This window comes from Pseudorca crassidens, chromosome 16 (assembly GCF_039906515.1).
Source record: "Pseudorca crassidens isolate mPseCra1 chromosome 16, mPseCra1.hap1, whole genome shotgun sequence".
In the NCBI taxonomy this organism is placed as follows: Eukaryota; Metazoa; Chordata; class Mammalia; order Artiodactyla; family Delphinidae; genus Pseudorca; species Pseudorca crassidens.
In genome coordinates, this window is record NC_090311.1 from 14,028,529 (window position 1) to 14,050,566 (window position 22,038).

Below are 22,038 nucleotides of genomic sequence, written 5' to 3' on the forward strand. Positions count from 1 at the left end.
GAACGAGTATGTTATTTTGACCAAGCATATTTGGCTGGTTTTCCAGCAGTTGGAAGTGAAGTGTCTTAAGAACGGGACCCCTTGTTCTAATTGTTGCAAATATGTCATATGGGCTAGCAGAGGCCCAGGAGTTGGAGAAGGGAACAGGGGTGTGACCGGGTTATAAGGCTGGCAGGGTGGACGAGGCTACATCTGCAGGGCCTCATAGGCCTGGGAAACGGGTACGGGTTTGATCCTCATTCCGGTGGGAAGTCTTCGGAGGGGTTATGGCCAGAGGAAAGGTGGATCTCCACAAACGTTCCAGCCATCCCTCAGGCGGCTTCAGAAGCTGGACTGAAGGGGTCGCGAGAGTAGTGGCTGGAGGGCTCAGGGGACTGAAGCTGATAAGAGATGAAAGAGGTGGTCTGTGCCAGCATGATGATGCTGGCCGCGCTCTGCGTGATGCTCGTCACTCATTTGTTAATGAGGGAAAAGGCCAAGGGAAAGTAAAAATCAAAGAGAGATGTGGAGAAGAAGACAGGACTTAAGAGAGTTTATAGCCACAGGCTGTTTCTTTTTCCTGAATCCACGAAGTCCTCAAAGACCCCACAGTTCTCCATCTCCTCACTTAGGTCAAGATGCCTGTGCTTTCTTCCCACACGGCCTGGAGCTTTATCCAGATTGGAAATCCATCTCAAGCATATGGATCTGGAATTTTCTAATAAAGGGAGTGAGGATGAGCCAATCTGAGGCTGGACTGGATGGAGGTGCCGGTAGAAGGGCCAGGCCTGGTGCAATGGCTCGGCTGTGTCAGGCCCAGCTGCTGCCTGGGGGGTGCTGGCTCTGGGTCAGACGCTGAGCGCTCCACTTGCGCTGTCTCCAATGATCTTCCCACCGTGTGAGGTTGATGCCATCAGTATCCACATTATACAGGGAGAGGTGGAGCCTGTGAGAAGGTGTACAACCTGACCAGGGTCACCCAGGCCTGTCTGATGCCAGAGCCCTCGCCATCACAAGCTGCGTCATGACACGGCCTCCTCCACCCACCCCGCCCGCAGAAAAACCACCATTTTGTTTCATTGCCAAGCAGCAGAGGCTTTGGAGTTTGGCTGTTAATCTGACATCGAAGAGTCCTCGGCTGGGCTGCAGGGTGCTGAGACCCTGGAGCTGTATGGGGTGGGGGTGGTGAGTACAGATCTGTGCATGGTCCTGGGAAGGAGAGTCACAGCTCTGTTTCCCAAGAGGGTTTGTGACACCCTTTCCCCCAAATAAAGATAGAGACTTGCTGGCCAAGAGTATACATTTTGGCTGTTTTGAACAGTGCCCGGTACGTAGTAAAGCCTCAGGAAATATCTGTAGAAGGAGTAAATGAAGGTCTACAGCTTTCAGAACTGAAGGACATCTTTTCATGGGCCCTTAGGAAAGACTTAAAAAGCACCTTAATGTAACCTCCCCACTTTACAGGTGACGAAACTGAGGCCCAGAAATAAGATCCCACCAGGCTGAGCTCAGGAACTTGGTGACCTAAAGATGGATCTCCTTTCCTTTCAGCCCAGAGCTGCCTATGCCTCTTTTCCAGGCAAATACCGTGACGATGAGTCTGCCACCAGGAAGTAAACGCACAACTGTGCAGACCGAGAGGGCGCACCAGCCTGCCTCTATCTAGAGCATATGTCCCTGGGATGGGGTAGAACAATCTAGATAGGCAGCTGTAGGAGTGTGGGTGACCAGGCAGCACCATGATTAGGGGGAGATTCGAGTTTTCAAGGGCTCTTCTTGGCATTTGAGGCTGCAGGTGGCTGGACCTGGCTGGATCCGCTCAGATTTATCTTTGCATTATGCAGAGTGCTCCGTGCCCGTTATAGAATTCTAGAAAGCTAGAGAGGAGGGATCCCGGGGGTCAAGGCACCAAGACATGGACATCGTCATCTACCGGGCTCATTTTCACAGAGCTGGAAATGGCCTTAGTGCCTCTACTAGAGTCCCAGTCAGTCATCACCAGTCAGTCACAGAAGGAGCCATCTCCTGCTGGGCCTTTTGCAGAGGGGGGCGCGTGTGGGGTGGGCTTGTGGTGGAGCTGAGCTGGGAGTCAGGGGGCTGGAGTCTGGCCCCAGCTCTGTCACCAATCATGCGACTTTGAACAAGAGATTTAGCATCGCCCCAGTTTCCACTCCATCACTGATGTATTTCACCATTCATTCATTTCTTCAACAAATACTTATCGTGCACCTACTGTGAGCCGGGCACTGGGCTATGAGCTAGAGAAGAGGAAAGAAGTAGCTTTTCTCTGTAACACGAAAACCTTTGGCTGTAATAGTCTATCTTTCGTTGCAGCTCTTGTGAAACCTCCCCTGGCCATACCATCATTTCAATTTTCCTTCTCTGAGCCTTGTTTCACTTTGCAATGTCCCCCTTGAGATGTGACTTCCAGAATGTTCCATTTTATTATGAACCAGGAGCTTACAGGGCCAGGGTTTGAGCAGTTCTGAGAATGCTGCTGAGCGAGTAACCACAGACGTTTCTTCTGCTGTTTAAAATATTTATCAAAAAGATTTGCATAACCCTTCATTACCTGAGCAGGCATTTCCAGAGTTTACACTGCAGGTTGTAGTGATTGTAATATCTTGAGAAATAATTTTCTCTGGCCCTTGAATTTTTCCACTGGAAGAGTCAGGCAGCAGCCCATGTTGTATATGTGGAGTGTGTTTTGCAATGTTAATGGAGAGGCTGATTCACACCAGATGGGATGGAAATTCAAGGGAAAAGGATGTATAAACTGTACACCGTGATTCGGCTTTGAGGTTGGGTTTTTAAAATGTACTAAAAGTCAGAGGTCAAGGACCTGACACATGCCCAGGCTTTCCCCATACATTTTTTTTTCTTTTTTTGTGGTACGCGGGCCTCTCACTGTTGTGGTCTCTCCTGCTGCGGAGCACAGGCTCTGGACGCGCAGGCTCAGCGGCCATGGCTCACGGGCCCAGCCGCTCCGCGGCGTGTGGGATCTTCCCGGACCGGGACACGAACCTGCGTCCCCTGCATCGGCAGGCGGACTCTCAACCACTGCGCCACCAGGGAAGCCCCTCCCCATACATTTTTATGTTGCCTTAGCTCATCTGAATCTTGGTCTTGCTATAAAGGAGTCACTTTTATGATATTTAGTTTATAGACAAAATTCTGGTGCCATATCATAAAGTCCAAAGCAGCTTTTACTGGAAACTTCCTACATAAAAGCTCAGATTTGGATGAGTATCAGTGTTTCTCAAACTTAAAAAAATTTTTGGGGGGGATAAACATTAAAAAAAAAAAAAGCCTCTCACCCCTGAATCTTCTGTGTGTGTTTATCAGCCAAGAAAATTTTGCTTAGATCCATTCTATAGCTCATAATACACAGGAGGAGGCATTTCTGTGGTCCAAATTTACAAATCAAACAATAAGAAGTCCTATTTACTGTGGCATATATAACCTGGCCCTGTGCTGAGTGTTTTACATATATTATCTCCCATAATTATCCTACCTATGATTATCAACCCCTTTTATAGATGAAGAAACAGACCAAGGGAGGTGTGTCCCCAGGTCACCTGAAGGGGGCGGGGAGGGGCTCAGTCCAGATTTGGACCCTGGTCCGGCTGACCCCCTGACGCATGCTCTTCTCCACTCTGCTTCCTCTGGTTGTACTTCCCCTGTCCCATGTCCCGATGAGTCCACAGGACCAGCGCCCTCAGCGGTAGATCCATGAGCAAATGTTCTGCAGTTTCGTCCGAGCTGGGGCTGGAGGACTCAGCCACTGCCCTCGGCCACCCACTCCCCACCTGTCCAGCGTGTTGAGCCCTTTTCACAGTGGGCGGTGGGTGCAGGTGACAGGGTATCCTGGCTGCCTGGTGGAGTAGTTAGCTGGGTGGGCCTCTGGGCTTGGGCTTCCATTTGCATGAATTGACATTGGAGGGGGGAGGGTACGTCTTTGTTTGGACCAAAGAACAAAGAGGGAGGCTGTTGGCGGGAGGTGTCTGTGGACTGCTGGGTGAAGAGGATCCTGGAGAGGATGAGAAAGGTGAGGGCCTGAAGCTTGAGGAGGCTGCTTTCCTTTAACATTTAACTGTCTGTTCAGGTACTATGCCAGAGTCTGGGAGCTACAAATGTGGCCGTGGCCCACCTACCCTTGGGGAGCTGCAGCTACAGGGGGAGATGGGCAGCCTAAAGTTGGAACAACCCGAGAACAACCCAAGTTCTCATCTCAGAGTTCTAGTGTCAGCTCTGCGGCTTCTTAACTAGGTGGGCCTTGGTATTGTCATCTATACAGTGGGTTAATAATAACATTGACCCCTGAGTTGTGATAGGTGCTAGGACAGGGACGCTTGGGGAGTCAGGTGCAGAGGACAGAGGAGGGCCTCATGCTGTCTTGGAGGGCTTCCTGGAAGAAGTGCCGTCTAAGCTGAGACCTGGGGGAGGCGAGAGGTTTACCTGGCAAGATGAGTGGAGAATGGGCTCCCAGTGGAGGTGTGGGCTCTTGGAAACCTGAGGACAGACCCATGTGGCTGGAGTGACCAGCATGAGGGGACTGGAAGGTGGTGACTTGGTTCTGGCCTGGGCCTCTTTTGGGGACTCAAGTGTCCAGCTGAGATCTGAAATTGGTACTGGTGGGGCGGGGCATCCTCACTGCCGCCGTGGCCGAGGGTGGAGAAGAAATTGTACGGCGGGTGCTGTGGGACACCCACAGGGAGCACTGCGGGGAGGAGGTTTGGAGGGGAGCTGGAGGAGACTTGCTGCCGAGTGACCTCCCACAAATCTGGACCTGACTTGCCCTGAAACGGCTGAGAGAGCCCCCGGAGTCATGGTAACGTCCCGATGGCGGGCTTGGTCCTTCTTGCTGGGCAAAGCCTGTTGTGTTTTGGTTTCACTGACTGAGTCAGTCCATCCACCATCAAGCATTTATTGAGTGCCTGCCATGTGCCAGGTACTGTTCTGGTCACTGGGATAGAGAGGTGAGCACCAGAGTCCGAGATCCTATACTCATGGAGCTTAACTCCTAGTGGGGAGGGGCAGCGGCCTCAGATGGAATGGTCTGCGAAGGTGCCAGTACCTTCCTAGGCACTGGGAGGGAGGGGCAAGGCCCGTGATGCTCTTGGGGACTGGGACCAATGAGAGCAGCGGCCCTGAGGTGGGGCCAGTTTGGCAGGCTCAGATGGGTGACCTGTGCTTGAGGGAGGGGAGAGCTGAAGGAGTGAGAGTCAAGAGGCGTCAGGAGGCCAGTTCACGTAGGATCTGGTAGCAGCAGAAGGGTTGTGGCAGCTGTTAGGGAAGAGACCATGGGCATCAAAGGAGGATGGAGGGAGCCCTTCCTGATGTCCAGTGACAAGAGATGGGCCTGGCCCTGAATCCCAGCTCTGCTACTAATAGCCTGAGGAAGCCAAGCAGGTGCCTCAACCTCCGTGTGCTTCCATGTCCTCTCCCGTAAAACAGCAAGGGCTACTGCGACAATTCGGTGAGACGGTGCGGGTAGACCATCCCAGCACCTGGCTTGCTGAGCATGTGCTCACCAGGGCGATTCTTAACTCCTGTGATGATTATTAACGCCACGAGGGCAAACCCAAGGCAGGGTGTGCCTCGCCTTTCATGCTCCCTGAAAATCGGAGCTGTCTGCTCTCTGCCCACGGCAGGGCCTGCATGTCATTGCTCATCTGCCTCACATGCTCTCCTGTCACTACAGCTGGGGGTCAGGGGAGAGGGAAGATGGTGCCCAAGGCCTTTCCACAGCAGGTGGTAGGAGGGCGAGGGCTGTGGGCTTCCTGCTGGTTCTGACAGGCTGCCAAGGCCGAGGTCTTGACACCGGGGGTCAGGACCCTGATGGGTGGGGACAGGGTGCCATAAGGACACTGAGGAGGGGCACCCAGGCCAGAATGGGAGTGCAGGGAAGGCTTCCTGGACTGAGGAGGCCCATGCTGAGTTCTCCAGGTTGCTGGCGGTAGCAGGATGAGGGGAGGAGTGGTCCAAACCTCAAATGCATTTTAAGGTGTTTGAAATCCCAGCATAAGAGAGACAGGGGTGGGCGGGAGGGATTGAAAGAAGTCGTAGGGGAGAGATGGAGCTGGAGAGGTGGGCAGGGCAGACTGGATTCCCAAAGAATGGACTGAGGGGGCAGGACAGGAACCAGAGGTCCGACCAGTGAGGGGACCCTGCAGACCCGCAGGCAGTGAGAGCTGATGGGGCCTGGACCAGGAGGTGGCCGTGAAGACAGAGAGATCAACTGGGCAACACTTGACTTGGAGATTGAATAAATTTGGATGGATGCAGAGAGAGCATTGAAAACTGATGCCCAGGTGTGTGGCTTGGCGACTGGAGGGTGGCGCTGCCTTTACTGAGACCAGGCACCCAGGAGGGAGGGCAGGAGAGGATGAGCCGGGCCTTGGTTGAGTGGGAAGGGCTTGGGAAGCACCCTGGGGAGAACTTCAGTAGGTCTGGAGCCCTGGAGGAAAGTCCAGCCCTGGGTGTAGAGGTGGGCTTCCCTGCAGATAGACGGTGGAGCCTCCTGAGTACTGGGCGGCAGACAGTGTAGAGGGAGGAGAAAAAGAGAGGTGTGTGAGTATGCAGAATACCGTGGGAGCCTGGGGGTGCGGGGCAGTGTCCTAGGTGTCCTTGGGCTGATGGCTTTGGACTGGGCCCTTGAAGGATGTCTGGATGTGGGCAGGTGGAGGAGGGAAGTGAAGGGGGTGCCAAACGTGGAGATAGAGGCAGCTTGTGACCATGGGCGAGGAAGGCTGGTGGAGGAAAGGCTTCTTGGGAAAGAGACTACAGAAGAGGAAGGGTGGGCTCACTAGTATTGTGAAACGTGTTGCATGTCTCTCTGAAAGAGTCAGGGCTTTTTCCCATAGATGAGGGAAGCCCAGCATGGTTTTGAGCACAAGAGAGACTCAATCAGAACCATGTTTAACAGAAAGCTCTTTCTGGCATCACTGCCTAGGCATGTGTCCATGTGACACTGATGCTCAGTGGAGAGAGTGCTGGTGACTGTCCCTGCCCTCCCATATTCCACTCCAGGGAGCCTCAGCCCGGCCATCTTCACGCAATGGAGACATATGAGCTGAACCGGGAAGGCAGCTCTCGGGTTGACGCGGGGCCAGTGGCGGCCCTTCTACTCTTCATCCTGAGCCTGCTCATCCAGGTTGTCACCTGGACCGCTGCCTCAGCCCTTCCTCTTGCCTGTGTTTGGGTGCTACATGCTCTTGGCCTCCAGACCATCTCCTGGGTCTGCCTCTGAGCAAGCAAGCCACCTTGGTAAGGAGAGGGCGCTCTGTAGGAAGACACTGTTCTCTACTCTGGAAGCCCCCCTTCCATATGCCCCTACTGCCCACTGCCCCACCCAACTGGCCATTGTCCACTTTTTAAAAAGCTTATGACTTAATAATATCTAATACTTGTTGGACTGCATATCACGCGCCAGACCCCAAGTGAAACATATTACACGCATCATCTCATCTAGTCCTCTTCAGTCTTAGGAAGTGGGTTCTCCTGTCGTACCCATTTCACAGATGAAAATATTAAGGCTCGGAGAGGTTAAATAACTTGCCCGTGGTCTCACACACAGTCAGAGACTGTACATTTGGGATTTTTAATGCAGGCAGATAGACAGCAAGTTCATCCTTTTAACTCATCACCCAGACCATTACCCTCTGAGCAGACCCCAGTCTCTGGGCTCTCCCTGTAGCCCTCTGCCCATCCCCTCTTCCATAAACGGGCTGCACGATTACACCTCCCCTAAATGCCCTTTTGGAGTTGTGGCCCATCTCAAGGCAGAGGGAAAGCTGGTGGTTTTGACCTAGGTGGGGATTCCAGCCTGGGCACTTACTTGCTGTGTGTGTTCTTGGAATCGTCACTTAACACCCTCAAACCTCAGTTTTCTTATCTGCAAAATGGGGGCCTCTGGTCCCCAACTCTAAGAGTTATTCGGAGAAAGTGAGATAAGGCTCTTAAGCTCTTAGCATAGTGTCAGGCACAAGGGAAGGATCCAGTGACTGTGATCATTAGAATGTTATCACGGCCCTGGTTGCCTCTTTGCACAGCGGACTCAGAAGCCACCTGGCCAGGACCGAACAGGTGCCCATGGCACGTGTGTGGTGGAGCCAGAGGACAGGGAGAATGAATCACTGACCTCCCAAGCCCTGAATTATTAACGTCGTTATTCTCAGACTTGTAAGGAGGGCCCGGGTGGGAGCCCATATATGGAAGGCTCCACGCAGCCTCCGCAGCAAGCGCCTCCCGGGTCCCGAGTTGCCATGGAGTCCGGCAGGCGGCCTGGAGGCGGACGCCCGCGTCGGTGCCCACAGCACCGCCCCGGCGCAGGTCCTCGGTCTGCGGCCCGAGCGCTGGCCGCGCCGGGTTCCGCCTTTGCGCGGGTCCTTGACCGCTCCTCTGGGACCCTAGGGGAGAGAAATAAACTAGAGCGGGCGTCCTCTGGAGAGTGGGGTGCGTGTGCAGTGCTTGCTGTAGGGCTTCAGCCCCCGCCGTTCCAAAGGTCTGGCGCGTAGCGGGGCCGAGGGGGCCTGAAATCCAGTCCCCGCCGCTCGCCCATCCGAGCGCCCTGTGCGCGCCTGCTTCCGGCCGGCTGGCGAGCCCCCGGGCCCGGGCCGCGCCACCACCCGGGGTGCGGCCGCCTCGGGGGTGAGCCCTGGAGAGGAGGGGCCCGGCTAGGCGCGGCGGGTCCGGGAGGGAGGACCCGGGGCTCTCCGGCTGGGCCGGACGCCGCGCCTTCCTTCCCAAGCGGGCCGGCTGGGCGGGGCGGGGCGCGGGGCGGGCCCTGGAGGAGCACGGGGAGGAGCCCGAGCTGCGGCGGCGGCCGCGTCAGAACAGTGCTCCTGCTACCCGGCGGCTCAGACCCGGCCCGAGCGCCCGCGGAGAACACGGACAGGGACCTGCACGGCCACGGGCGCTGCGCCGGAGGCTCCTCTCGCGGGCGGGGGCTGCGCTACCATGGCGGACAAGGAGGTCGGCGGCAGCGACACTGGGCCCCGAGGTGAGCGCAGCGTGCGGGTCCTGCGGCTGCGGCGGGGCGGGCGGAGGAAGGCATGAGGCGCGCTCGGCGCCCCGCAGTCCCCTTGCGGGCCACGGAAAAGTAGGCGCCCCCACTCCATCCTTCCCTAGCAGGCAGGGCCGGGGTCAGCACCGCGGCGGGGCCGGGAGTCCAGGGGGCCAAGGGTGGCCCGCTGGTCACGTGCTCCGCTCCCAGCTGGGGTGCGGACACTGCGGCGAGGACCGCAGCCCCCGCCCGGACATCCCACTGTCCCCGCCGCGGGATGTCGCCTGCGGCGGGGGCCCAATGCACGTCTGGGTGAGGACCCTCCCCCATGTCCGTCCCCTGCGTGCTATGCGGGGACGCCCACGCTGGCCATTTAAACGGCCGGCCTCGGGGTGACCCGGTGTCCCCAGCGGCTCATTTTCGTGACTCAGCGAGGCGGGGGTGGGCACCAGGGGGAGTCAGAGATTTGGACCTGTTCTCTCACCCGGACAGATGCACCCGGAGTGGCGGCTGTAGCTCCGGGCCGAACTGCATCTCACTCTACATCCCCGCCCACCCCCGGGGATTCTCTGGGCTGAGGAGGAGGGAAGCGGCGGGGGCTCCTCTATCCCTTCTTGCCCGGGCTTGGGGGGAGGAGACGGCGCCCAGTGCAGGGGGCAGACGCTCGCATTTAGCAAATGTGCCAGGGCCGCTTTCTTTGGGAAGCGTGGTTCAGGCTCAGAAAGTGGGGGGAGGGAGGGTAAGGAGCGAGACTGGACCTGGGAGTGGGGGAAAGAGGAGGGGCAGCTCTTGGATCCCAGGGCTATAAATCATGGCTTTCGCCAGCAGAGGGGACAGGCTGGCCAGGATTGTGGGTCCCAAGTGGGGAAAGTTGGGCGCACGAAGGATGCCGCGCGTCCCTGACCTGCAGGGCCTTGGCAGTAGCAGCTGCTGGAGGGGAGCGTGGCCCGGGGGCTTCCTCCGGAGCGACAAGGCAAGCCTCCTAGCGGGGACGAAATTAAATGCCTAGGGCGTAAGGGAAATTCGTCCAGGAAAGGAGCGCTCGGCTGTGCGGGGACCCCACTGGAGATGGGGAAACTGATTCAGGTGGCAGCACAACCACCACGAGAAGTGTACTCACAGTCTTGCTGTCTGTGGCCGCGTCCCCTCGCCCTCTGATGAGCTCAGAGTCGCACCTGCCCCCTCCCCAGCCCATTGTTCCTGCGGATCTGGGAGGTGCCTCCCGACACAGCACTGCAGTGGTGGGGGAGTGCTGGGGGGAGGGGGAGATCCTGACAAGGCTCATTCCTGGAAGGGACGTGGAGAGTCCAGGCGGGGCCTAAATACAGCATCTCGAATCTGCCCCCCTCTCCTGCCCTTCCTCAGCTGGCAAACACGGGCAGTGGGCTGGAGGCTGTCTTTGTCTGAACATCACTCAGCAACTGGATTGATTTATCTTTTCCCCACCCTTTAAATTGGAAAAAAAAAAAAAGTAGGATGATAGGGAGGAACATCAGAACTGCTAAGGATTGCTAAAGCTTAAGTTAGTGAAGCAGTTTCTTGCCTCTTATGTTAGAACAGTGGGTGGCTATATCCAGTGCAAGGTTGGCCATAGGATTTGTCAAATCAGAAGAGTGAGCAACGATGTGTACCAGCCTCCTCCCCCGCTTTGTCTAGAAAAATGGAATTCAGCACCCCTACCCTGCACACACTCACAGGGGCACTGTGTAGTTGTCTCTTCTCAGGCTGAGAGAGCTCCCCATCCAGAATGGGGAGACATGCGGGGTGTGCTGGGCTACCTGCCACTGCTGCCTGCATCTATTCTAGAGTGTTTCTTCACTTCCAGTGATCTGTGGTTCCAGGCATGCTGTGACAATTCCAGGCACATGGACTTGGGACACAGAGCAGGCTGTCCCTGGCAGCTCACTGCTTCTCTCTGGCCTCCATCCCTTCATCTATAAAATGAGAGATATTAATAGTATCTCATAGGAGCTGAGCCTGCTCACCCACCATCTAACACATCTATTTCTAAGGTTTCCTCATTGCATATTCTGTGCTGGGCAATGAACATGCATTATTTTATTTTTTAAAGCCACACAAGAAACCTGGTACCAGCATTGCCCCTTTACTGGGTAGGAAATCTAAACATAGGTTGAATGACCTATCCAAGGTCACATATCTAGTGAGTATTGATTTGGACCTAGGCACATGGACTTGGGACACAGAGCAGGCTGTCCTGATTCCAGGGCTCCAGCCCTTCACCACCATCCTGCACAGCCCCGTGGGCCAGTGATTACCATTCTGTTAGGGACATAAAAATGATTGTTCTTCAGGGGATTATTTCAAGGATTCTCTCGGTGCCAGAGGCATCAAAATGTGATGGGACTTGTGAGCAGTGGGCACCCCGGGGGGTGGGGTATGCTAGAAGGGATGGCCACAAAGCTATAAAACTTCTCCCAGTAAATCAAGAGGGGGACGTGCCTGTGAAACAAGAATGGCAGGTTGGTGGTCACTGAAGCTGGGTGGCGGGTACCTGACGGTTCATTACTGTTCCATTTGCTTTGTATGTGTTTGCAAATTTCATTAATAGAACATTTAAATTAGTTACTTTATAAAATCAGAAGGTCCACCCTTTAACCCCTGGAGCTTTGGACCAAAAAGGCTGAGATGACCCTCAGGCTTGCCCCCACCAACACCTGAGTTGGTTGACATGTGGAGCCCTAGAAGGATGAGGTCAACTGGGGGGCTGGCGTGGTTCAGGCTGGACTAGCTCCTGTGGTGACCGAGTCAGGGCTAGGTGTGGGCAGTGGAAACCAGGTCATTTGCTCCAGGGTTGGGGGAGGGTAAGGAGAGGCACAGCAGGCAGGGGTTTTGCCTGGGTTGGGGGTACCTCCAGAAGCAGTGCTTTGGGCTTTGGAGATGGGATTCTTACCATCCTGGCAGATAATTGTAATAAAAAATAAACATTTTAAATTGTGACGTTTATTGAGGACTTAGTTTGTATTGAAATCTGAGAATACTGAATTATCTCACTTAGCCCTGGTCACATTTGTTATTGGATGAATGACTCTAGGAAGGGGCACTTTCACCCCTATTTCACTGAGGAGAAAGCTGCCAGGCCAGCGTGGCACATCTGGAAACGGGCTGAGTGAGGGTTAGGAGGTGGTCTCGCAGCATGTGCTGGGCCCTCCGGGAGTTGTGCTGAGCATCTGCATGAATGAGTGCATGACTAATAGAGCGTGGCTGCCCCACTTTCCTGTGGCCACTGAACTCCGGATGGGCGTGGAAGGGTACTGGTTGTGGCTCCCAAAGGAGCCAGGAAAAAGTCGAAGTGATGCTCTGGGTATCGCTAGTTAGGGCGGTGGCCATGGGATCCACTTGCATGTCCACACCTGCCTTGCAGCTCTGTCCCCTGTCACCGTGATGCACCCCTGTGCGTGTCTCCTGCGTTTTCCATCTCCTTCGTTTCCCAGAGCCCTGTCATCTTCTGTGGCCCTCATGCAGTTCCCCCTGTCTGGAACATCCTCACTTTCTCTAGCAAACTCCTGCTCATCCTTCAAAACTCAGCTCAGGTATCACTTCTCAGGAAGCCTTCCTGGACTCCTCCATCTGGATGAGATCCTGCCTGTGTGGGGCAAAGCCTTTGGTGCTAACCATGGCTAATCCCAACTAGCGTTCATTCCAGTTTCCTATGGGAATATCCCACTGACTCCCCCAACAGCCCCATGAGGTTGGTGTTATTATTACCCCATTTTGCTGATGCGGCAGTTGAGGCCTTTGAGAAATTTTGTAACTTTTCCCAGCCAATGAATCTCTTCACCCAGCCAATGAATGCTGGAGATGGGGTATGAATTGGTCATGGAGCTTAAAAGATCGTGCTCTTTCTCTCACTCACTTTTCTCCCAGCAGGGGCAGGGACTGTGTCTTGCATTTCCATACTTTTAGGGAGGCACATAGTAGGTGCTCAATAATTGTCCTACTGTGTGTTGAGTGAATCTCAGTCAGCAAACTGTGAGGGAGTACAGCAGTGGGGAATGGCATCCACATCCTGCCCACTCCACAGGGAAGTGGCGCTTCTAGAAACGCTGATGCTCAGGAGTGGGCGGAAGCTGGAGGGGGAGGTGGGTGGGGTTCAGTCAATCGCTGAAGAGATGCGACTTTGATTCCAACAAGGCTTTGAGTGACGACTCAATCTTGTGGGGGTGAAGTGCTCTCTTCGCATAAATAAGCCTCTTTGGTGAGAGAGAAAGCTTCTTTATTATCGCTGCGCATAATTAGAATGGCAGGGAGGAACCAGCGGTTTAATGAATAAGCAGCATGTGGCAGGGAGCGATCGCCTCCCACCCGGGCCCCCGCAGCGGGCTCTGCAAATCCCTGCTGTGTTATGTTTATTGCAAATGACTCCCAGTCCTGCTCTTGGTCCAGATGTGCACTAGAGGTGCGGAGGGCTGGAGGAGCAAAGTGGCTTTGGAGCCCAAAGACTGCGGGTCAGCTCCACCTAAGGTTTCCTTGCCTGGTCTGTGAAAGGGGTGCATGATGCCTGCTGGGTCTGTTGTGGGAACAGTGAAGATAACGGATGGGCAGGAAACTGTTTTGAATGCTTTTGAACACCTTTCCCCATCTTTGCAGAGTCCACTGGTGGGAAGCAAGAATGAGGGCAGCTGTCATCCAGAAATGGTCCTGGAGTGGATGGTGTCAGGAGCCACACTTTTTTTGTTGTTGTTTTTGTTTTTTTGCGGTACGCGGGCCTCTCACTGTTGTGGCCTCTGCCGTTGCGGAGCACAGGCTCCGGACGCGCAGGCTCAGCGGCCATGGCTCACGGGCCCAGCCGCTCCGCGGCACGTGGGATCTTCCCGGACCGGGGCACGAACCCGTGTCCCCTGCATCGGCAGGCGGACTCTCAACCACTGCACCACCAGGGAAGCCCTAGGAGCCACCCTTTTTGGCCACTGGACATTCCCTGGGGTTAGTTACCACAGTGGTTCTTAATCCTGGCTGCCTGTTAGAAGCATTTGGAGAGTGTTTTAAAATTCCTGGTGCCCAGGCCTCATCCCAGAACTATTATATCAGGACCTCTTTGGGAGAGTGGCCAAGTTTGAGAATCACTGAGTTTTCACATGTCTGCATTTCAGACTTGGGACCTTAGCACGTGGGAGTGGAGGGGAGGGAGCGGACACGGTCCACTCCCTGGTGCTGGACTGTCTGAGTCACCGGGGAGTCTTAAGCAGCAGCCCTGTGTTAAATACTTCACCTGTCTCATCTCATTAAATCTTCACAAGTACTCCACGAAGTGGCTGATTTTACACAGGGGGAAACTGAGGCTGAGTGGAATTAAATGCATCCCCCCGGTGACCTAGCTCTTGGGGCTGGTGCTAGCACAGAGCTCAGGGCTGTCAGGAAAGCCTCCTCAGGCACCTCTTATCCTCAGGGAACTGCTTCTCCGTCTGTCTTTAGCTACTTGAGGTTCCCCTTTTTTGTACCGACCACCCAAACTATAATGTATTATTTAAAAAATTGACCTACTGTTTTTCTTTAATGCACTTATTTTAAGAGTCTTATTTATATCACTTCCATAAATAGAAAACCTGTATCATTTCCACAAACAGAAGGTAACCATAGCCCAAATGCATGGAACCCACATGAAGTTAGTACTTTAGACAGATCCTGCTGCCTGCAGAAGGTTTTCTGCTGAGGCTGCGCTCTGGGTCCAGAGGGAGACCAGAGCGTTTTAGAGGAGGTCAAGGACATGGGAGCAGCAGACTCTTTCATGGAATCAGGCTCAAGAGGGTCTTGAACAGGAAGGGAAAAGCTTTAGGAATCACCTGGGGGGAGGTCATTAAAATTCTCATTCCCAGATTTTCTGGAATTAGACCCATCAGGGAAATGGGGCCTGGGGATATATTTGCAAAGCCTATCAATGAGTCTTATAATTGGTCGAGAATTAGTGTGAAACGTGACTGCCTGGTCCCTGGTCCACCAGGGGAATGGGACCCTCCCTCTGGGGATCCCTGCACTAACTAGAGTGCGCCGCTCTGGGTTGGCCAGGTGGGGAAGAGAGAATGTTCCAATAGGATTTTACAGGGGCACTCAGCTTGGATTCCAATCCTAGCTTCACTACTTATCAGCAATGGGATTCTGGGCAATTTACTTACTCCCCCCCACCTCAGTTTCCTCATCTGTAAAGTGGGAATAGCCTATGCACCCATCCCAGAGTGGATTTTATTTACTCCCATAACCCCTGCTAAGTGCTGAGTACACTTCCTGGCTCATGGTGAGTACTTGCTGTTGTCCACTATTATTGTTTATTATTATGAATCCTGTGGATGGAGATAGGGCAGTTTTCAGAGGCTGCATTTCGTCCAGGAGGCTCAGAGGAAAGAAGGGCTGGACGAGATCCCACTGCTGGGAAGGGGCAGACACAACCTGAGCCTCAGGCGCCCGGGTTCTTGTCCAGCAGGCCCAGGTCTTTATTTAATTAATTAATTTATTTAACATCTTTATTGGAGTATAATTGCTTTACGATGGTGTGTTAGTTTCTGCTGTATAACAAAGTGAATCAGCTATACGTAAACATATATCCCCATATCTCTTCCCTCTTGCTTCTCCCTCCCACCCTCCCTATCCCACCCCTCTAGGTGGACACAAAGCACCGAGCGGATCTCCCTGTGCTATGCAGCTGCTTCCCACTAGCTATCTAGTTTACATTTGGTAGTGTGTATATGTCCATGCCACTCTCTCACTTCGTCCCAGCTTACCCTTCCCCCTCCCTGTGTCCTCAAGTCCACTCTGTATGTCTGCATCTTTATTCCTGTCCTGCCCTTAGGTTCTTCAGAACCATTTTTTTTTTACATTCCATATATATGTGTTAGCATACGGTATTTGTTTTTCTCTTTCTGACTTACTTCACTCTGTATGACAGTCTCTAGGTCCATCCACCTCACTACAAATAACTCAATTTCATTTCTTTTTATGGCTGAGTAATATTCCATTGTATATATATGCCACATCTTCTTTATCCATTCATCTGTTGATGGACACTTAGGTTGCTTCCATGTCCTAGCTATTGTAAATAGAGCTGCCATGAACATTGTGGTACATGACTCTTTTTGAATTATGGTTTTCTCAGGGTATATGGCCAGTAGTGGGCTTGCTGGGTCATATGGTAGTTCTATTTCTAGTTTTTTAAGGACTCTCCATACTGTTCTCCATAGTGGCTGTACCAATTTACATTCCCACCAACAGTGCAGGAGGGTTCCCTTTTCTCCAAACCCTCTCCAGGATTTATTGTTTGTAGATTTTTTGATGATGACCATTCTGACTGGTGCGAGGTGATACGTCATGGTAGTTTTGATTTGCATTTCTCTAATGATTAGTGATGTTGAGCATCCTTTCATGTGTTTGTTGGCAATCTGTATATCTTCTTTGGAGAAATGTCTACTTAGGTCTCTTCTGCCCATTTTTGGATTGGGTTGTTTGTTTTTTGATATTGAGCTGCATGAGCTGCTTGTATATTTTGGAGATTAATCCTCTGTCAGTTGCTTCATTTGCAAATATTTTCTCCCATTCTGAGGGTTGTCTTTTTGTCTTCTTTATGCTTTCCTTTGCTGTGCAAAAGCTTTTAAGTTTCATTAGGTTCTATTTGTTTATTTTTGTTTTTCTTTCCATTTCTCTAGGAGGTGGGTCAAAAAGGATCTTGCTGTGATTTATGTCATACAGTGTTCTGCCTGTGTTTTCCTCTAAGAGTTTTGTAGTATCTGGCCTTACATTTAGGTCTTTATTCCATTTTGAGTTTATTTTTGTGTATGGTGTTAGGAAGTGTTCTAATTTCATTCTTTTACATGTAGCTGTCCAGTTTTCCCAGCACCACTTATTGAAGAGGCTGTCTTCATTGTATATTCTTGCCTCCTTTATCAAAGATAAGGTGACCATATGTGTGTGAATTTATCTCTGGGCTTTCTATCCTGTTCCATTGATCTATAGTTCTGTTTTTGTGCCAGTACCATACTGTCTTGATTACTGTAGCTTTGTAGTATAGTCTGAAGTACGGGAGCCTGCTTCCTCCAGCTCCGTTTTTCTTTCTCAATATTGCTTTGGCTATTCGGGGTCTTTTGTGTGTCCATACAAATTGTGAAATTTTTTGTTGTAGTTCTGTGAAAAATGCCATTGGTAGTTTGATAGGGATTGCATTGAATCTGTAGATTGCTTTGGGTAGTACAGTCATTTTCACATTGTTGATTCTTTCAATCCAAGAACATGGTATATCTCTCCATCTGTTTGTATCATCTTTAATTTCTTTCATCAGTGTCTTACAGTTTTCTGCATACAGGTCTTTGTCTCCTTAGGTAGGTTTATTCCTAGGTATTTTATTCTTTTTGTTGCAGTGGTAGATGGGAGTGTTTCCTTAATTTCTCTTTCAGATTTTTCATCATTAGTGTATAGGAATGCAAGAGATTTCTGTGCATTGATTTTGTATCCTGCTACTTTACCAAATTCATTGATTAGCTCTAGTAGTTTTCTGGTAGCATCTTTAGGATTCTCTCTATATAGTATCATGTCATCTGCAAACAGTGACAGTTTTACTTCTTCTTTTCTGATTTGGATTCCTCTTATTTCTTTTTCTTCTCTGATTGCTGTGGCTAAAACTTCCAAAACTATGTTGAATAATAGTGGTGAGAGTGGGCAACCTTGTCTTGTTCAGACCCAGGTCTTTAGAGGAGAGCTGGTGTCTCAGGATGCTGACCCTGCTTGGCTCTCACTTAGCCCTTTGCCGAGCCTCTGAGCTCCACGATGGATTTCTGACTTGGGCACCAGTGGGGTTCAAGGTCTCTTTGCATACCTGAGCTCTATCCAGGGCTGCCCAACCTCTGCCCTCAGTGGACTTCCAGACCACCATCGGAAAGACTTGGCCCGCCGTGATAACACCCCAGATCTGGAGCTTTGCAGATTCTGCTCTGAGCTCTGCCAGGACCACCCTCCTTTTCCAGCCTTGACGGTGACCTGGCAGCTGTAGATGTCAGGAGGGGCCAACAGCTGCTCCACAGCGCCCCTTCTGGGGAACCGTGACCTGCAGAGTATGCACCTTGATTTTAGTCCACTTATCTTTAGGGTGGCCATGTGTCTGGGTTTGCCGGGACAGTTCTGCTCTATGCCTCTTGCCCCAGTGAAAGCATTAATAGTGACTCCGTTCACTTTCTCAGTATCTCAATTTGGAAGATAAATTATGTGGTCGTGCTACTTATCTCTGTCCTCTTCTCAGCCATCTGGGCCTCAAGTGGGATGAAGGAGGCAGGAGGGTGTGTGGTTAAACTCGAGCTTTTGCTTCTGACGCTTCTAGGTTCAGATGTGTTTAACATCTGGGTGTAACATTGCTGTGCCTCAGTTTCTTCTGCTGTAAATAAGGATGAAAAATAATCCTGCTTCACTGGGGTGTTGTGACTATTAAGTGAGAGACAGTATGTCCAGGGCTGGGCATGAGCCTGCTACCTAGACGGGGCTCAGTAAATGGCTGTAATTGATTATTATCATTGTTGGTTTGATTTGGGAGATGTAATGGTTAAATGTGGGGTCTGGAGTCAGACTGCCTGGGCTCAGCTGTGGGCTGTGTCGTTTACCTGTTCTGTGGCCCTAGCGAGTTACTTAACCTCTTAAAGACTCAGTTTTCTCATCTGTAAAATATGGATTGTAATAGTCTTCTTCATATGGTTTTTGTGAGGATTAAATGAGTTTGTACAAGAAAAGCACTTAGAACAGAGCCACAAAGTAGACACTAAATTAACGTTGGCTGTTATTATTAGCTGTTTTTGTTATACGGATAAAAGTTCCAAGTTAACGTTCTTGTAGTCAGGAGGAATTCTCCAGTGTATTAGTTTCCTACTGCTGTTGTAAAAATGATCGCAAACTCAGTGGCATAAAACAACACAACTGTATTATCTTACAGTTTGGAGGTTGGAAGTAATTCCAAACTGGGTCTCATCGGTCTAAAGTCAAGGTGCTGGCAGAGCTGTGTTCCTTCTGGAGGCTCTAGGGGAGAACCCGCCTCCTCGCATTTTCCAGCCTCTAGAGGTCACCTGCATTCCTCGGCTCTCGGCCCCTTCTTCCATCTTCAAAGTGCATCACTCCAATCTCTGCTTCCATTGTCACATCTTCCCCTGACTCTGCCCCTCCTACCTCCTCTTTTAAGGACCCTTGTATAAGGATCTCTTATTAGGCCCACCCGGATAATCCAGGATAATCTCCCTCTTTCAAGATCCTTAATTCAATCACATCTGCAAAATCCTTTTTTCATATACTCATGGGTTCCAGGGGTTAGAACACAGGCACATTTGGGGTGGGCGGCGCGTTTTTCAGCCTACCACAGTCAGAAAGATTTAGGTGCGTTGGTTACAGAGGCTTCCGCCTCCCCCAGGAGCAGTGTGAATGTTGGGAACTGTTCTCCTCTGTGTTTTACATCTGTCGGGTTCCTCTCGAACCTGCTGCATGATGCCTTCCTAGAGTTTGGGCTGTTGGTCAGCCCTTGGCTTTTAATCAATCCTGGTAGGGTCTTTGGAGACACTGCCACTTTTGGGGCTGGATTAGATCCTTCTTAGGGGCCTATGGAATCATTGAGACCTGAAGCAAAGGTTTATTGGCTCCCAAGTGGGGGAAACTATTAAATTAATAAAGAATTAGTGAACTGTCTACAAAATATCACATTGTATCTGCTTCTGCTATGTGAGAAACTATCCCAGGATTTAATGGTTTAAAACAATAGCCATTGTATTTGCTCCTCATCCTATTGGCAGGTCTCTACTGGGTAGGTCTTTCACTGACTTTGCCTGGGGTCACTAATGTGACTGAAGACGTCTGATGACTCAGCTGGGCTGGAGAGCCCAGATAGCCTCACTCATGGGCCTGGGGGTTGGTGCTGGCTGGCAGCTGGGTTCTTTCTCCATGTGGTCTTTCATCCTCAAGGAGGCTAGCTCGGGCTCCTGCACGTGGTGGTCTCAGGGCAGCAAGAGGAGGAGGGGGGAGGCTGCAAGGCCTTGAGACCTTCCTGAGAAGTCATTCTCCTCCTCGAAGCAATTCACCAGGCCGGCCAGAGGCAAGGGGTGGAGCAATAGACTCCACCTCTTTATGGGAGGTGCTGCAAAAAATTCGGGGCTATTTTTAATCTGAGTCAGCTTGACTCACATGATACAAGTACAAACCTTAAAAACTTGTCGTACGTTTTCAAACAACTTGTAGGCTGGATTTTCTTACTTTTTAAGACGTTCTGTGAGTGCACGCCAGTTGTCCAGAAATCAGCCCTTTGTAAACTGTGAGATGTTACTCACAGTTGAATTTTCTTCAAAGCCACTTCCCATTATCTTACATCTGAAATTATTTGTTTGTTTGTTACAACATGCGTTTCCATGATTGACGAATGGGGGACCGATGTGGGTGTACGTGGAAGCTGTGTTGGCTCAGTGGCAAATATTCCCTGTGTGCTTATGTTTTGGTAGATCAGGATGGGCTTTCTCATGATTAAAGATCAATAAGAATTAAGAAGAAAACGGGAAATGGGTAGATTCACCTTCCTTTAGTGCCAGTTGTGGCCATGTTTTATCTTTCCATCCCCTTAAGCTGTATGGGAAAGCTCAGAGGGCAGCTGAAGGAGCTGGAAGGCGTTGCCCCGGTAAGAAAGCAGTGGTGCAGGTGACATTCTGGATGGGGCTTTTCATTTTGATGAGATCGGTCTCTGTAGGAAGTGAGTGCCCCTGAGGTCCTTCATCTCAAAGGAGGAACAGGAGCCAGTGACTTATTCATGGTGTGGTCTTGGGTCCAGGGCCCGGTAGCCGCTGGACCAGGATATCACTCAAGCCATTACTGGTTTTGGAAAGGCTCAGGTGCAGGGTTCTGTAGGTGTTGACTGATATGCAACAACCCTATTTTCCCCATGAATCCTGTTATTTTTAATAGGATTTTGCTGAATGTGAAGATTTTCAGGGAAATACCTGTATGTACAGCCCTCACCTAGGAACCATCTCCTGCAAATGACTTATTCGGGTTACTAGCACCATAACTACCTGTAGGAGACAGTTTTTTTCTTTCTTTTTTTTTTTTTTTGCGGTACGCGGGCCTCTCACTGTTGTGGCCTCTCCCGTTGCGGAGCACAGGCTCCAGACGCGCAGGCTCAGCAGCCATGGCTCATGGGCCCAGCCGCTCTGTGGCATGTGGGATCTTCCCGGACCGGGGCACGAACCCGTGTCCTCTGCATCGGCAGGCGGACCCTCAACCGCTGCGCCACCAGGGAAGCCCAGTTTTTTTCTTAATAGCAGTAGATAACTAGTGCAGTCCTATTTTCCGTTCTTTTATGAATTGAATAAAATAGCAGATAATAGGTTTAATAAGACAGTTTTAATGTCTGTCCTTGGCAAAATAAAAACTTTATGACACTTTATTAGGCCCACATAGAGGGGATTTTATTGCTTGGTACATTGAGGCATCATGGAACCAGAATTGGTGGAGATCTGGGGGCAGAGTTGCTGTGCAGATCTGAGTCTTTATCAGCCATCAGCACTTGGTGTGACTTTGATGATCAGAGTGAGAAATGGTTAAAGCTGGAAGGTCCAATTGGGCTTTCAGCACCTATGAGCCAACCTCTTCATTTTCCTGATAAAGAAACAGAATCCTAGAATGTGGCAGTCACCTGAAGAACACACAGTGACCTAGTGGCCGAGTAGGGTCCTGCTGTCCCTCAAGGCAAGCGAAGACTGCTTGTCTGGGTTGCGATACTGAGGATGGGGGAGGCTGAGGATAGGGACATTGGGGTGGCAGCACCCAGCTTGGGCCCTGGAGGGGACTTGGAAGAAAGGGGATTGTCTAGTCCGAAGGGGAGTGGTGAGCAGTGGTGCCAAAGACCCAGCGAAGACCTGATTCTGTTGGGCTCACTGGGTCCTTCCAGACCCGTCTCAGGACAGGCTGCTGGGATTGTATGTGTGCGCGCGTGTGTGTACGTGTGCACACGTGAGTACGTGTGTGCATGCAGGTATGGAGCGATAGGGAGAGGAAGCAACAGAGGGGAGGAAAGGGAAGGAAAGAGACAGAGGACGAGA

The 22,038-nt window shown here is 51.6% G+C and overlaps 1 protein-coding gene across 4 annotated transcripts in view; it reads left to right on the forward strand.

Annotated features, from left to right (window-relative positions):
• HSPA12A (heat shock protein family A (Hsp70) member 12A) overlaps nt 1–22,038 on the forward strand; it is a 159,609-nt gene that overhangs the window by 82,225 nt on the left and 55,346 nt on the right. Inside the window, exon 1 of one of the 4 annotated variants that reach the window (XM_067709282.1) lies at nt 8,793–8,983. The exons of 2 other annotated variants lie outside the window; for them this stretch is intronic. In XM_067709282.1, the coding sequence (XP_067565383.1) occupies nt 8,941–8,983 (43 nt within the window). In that variant the 5' untranslated portion in view covers nt 8,793–8,940. Of the gene's footprint in view, nt 1–8,792; nt 8,984–22,038 lie in introns of those variants that run through there. One more of the 4 variants, XM_067709284.1, reaches the window with a different exon arrangement.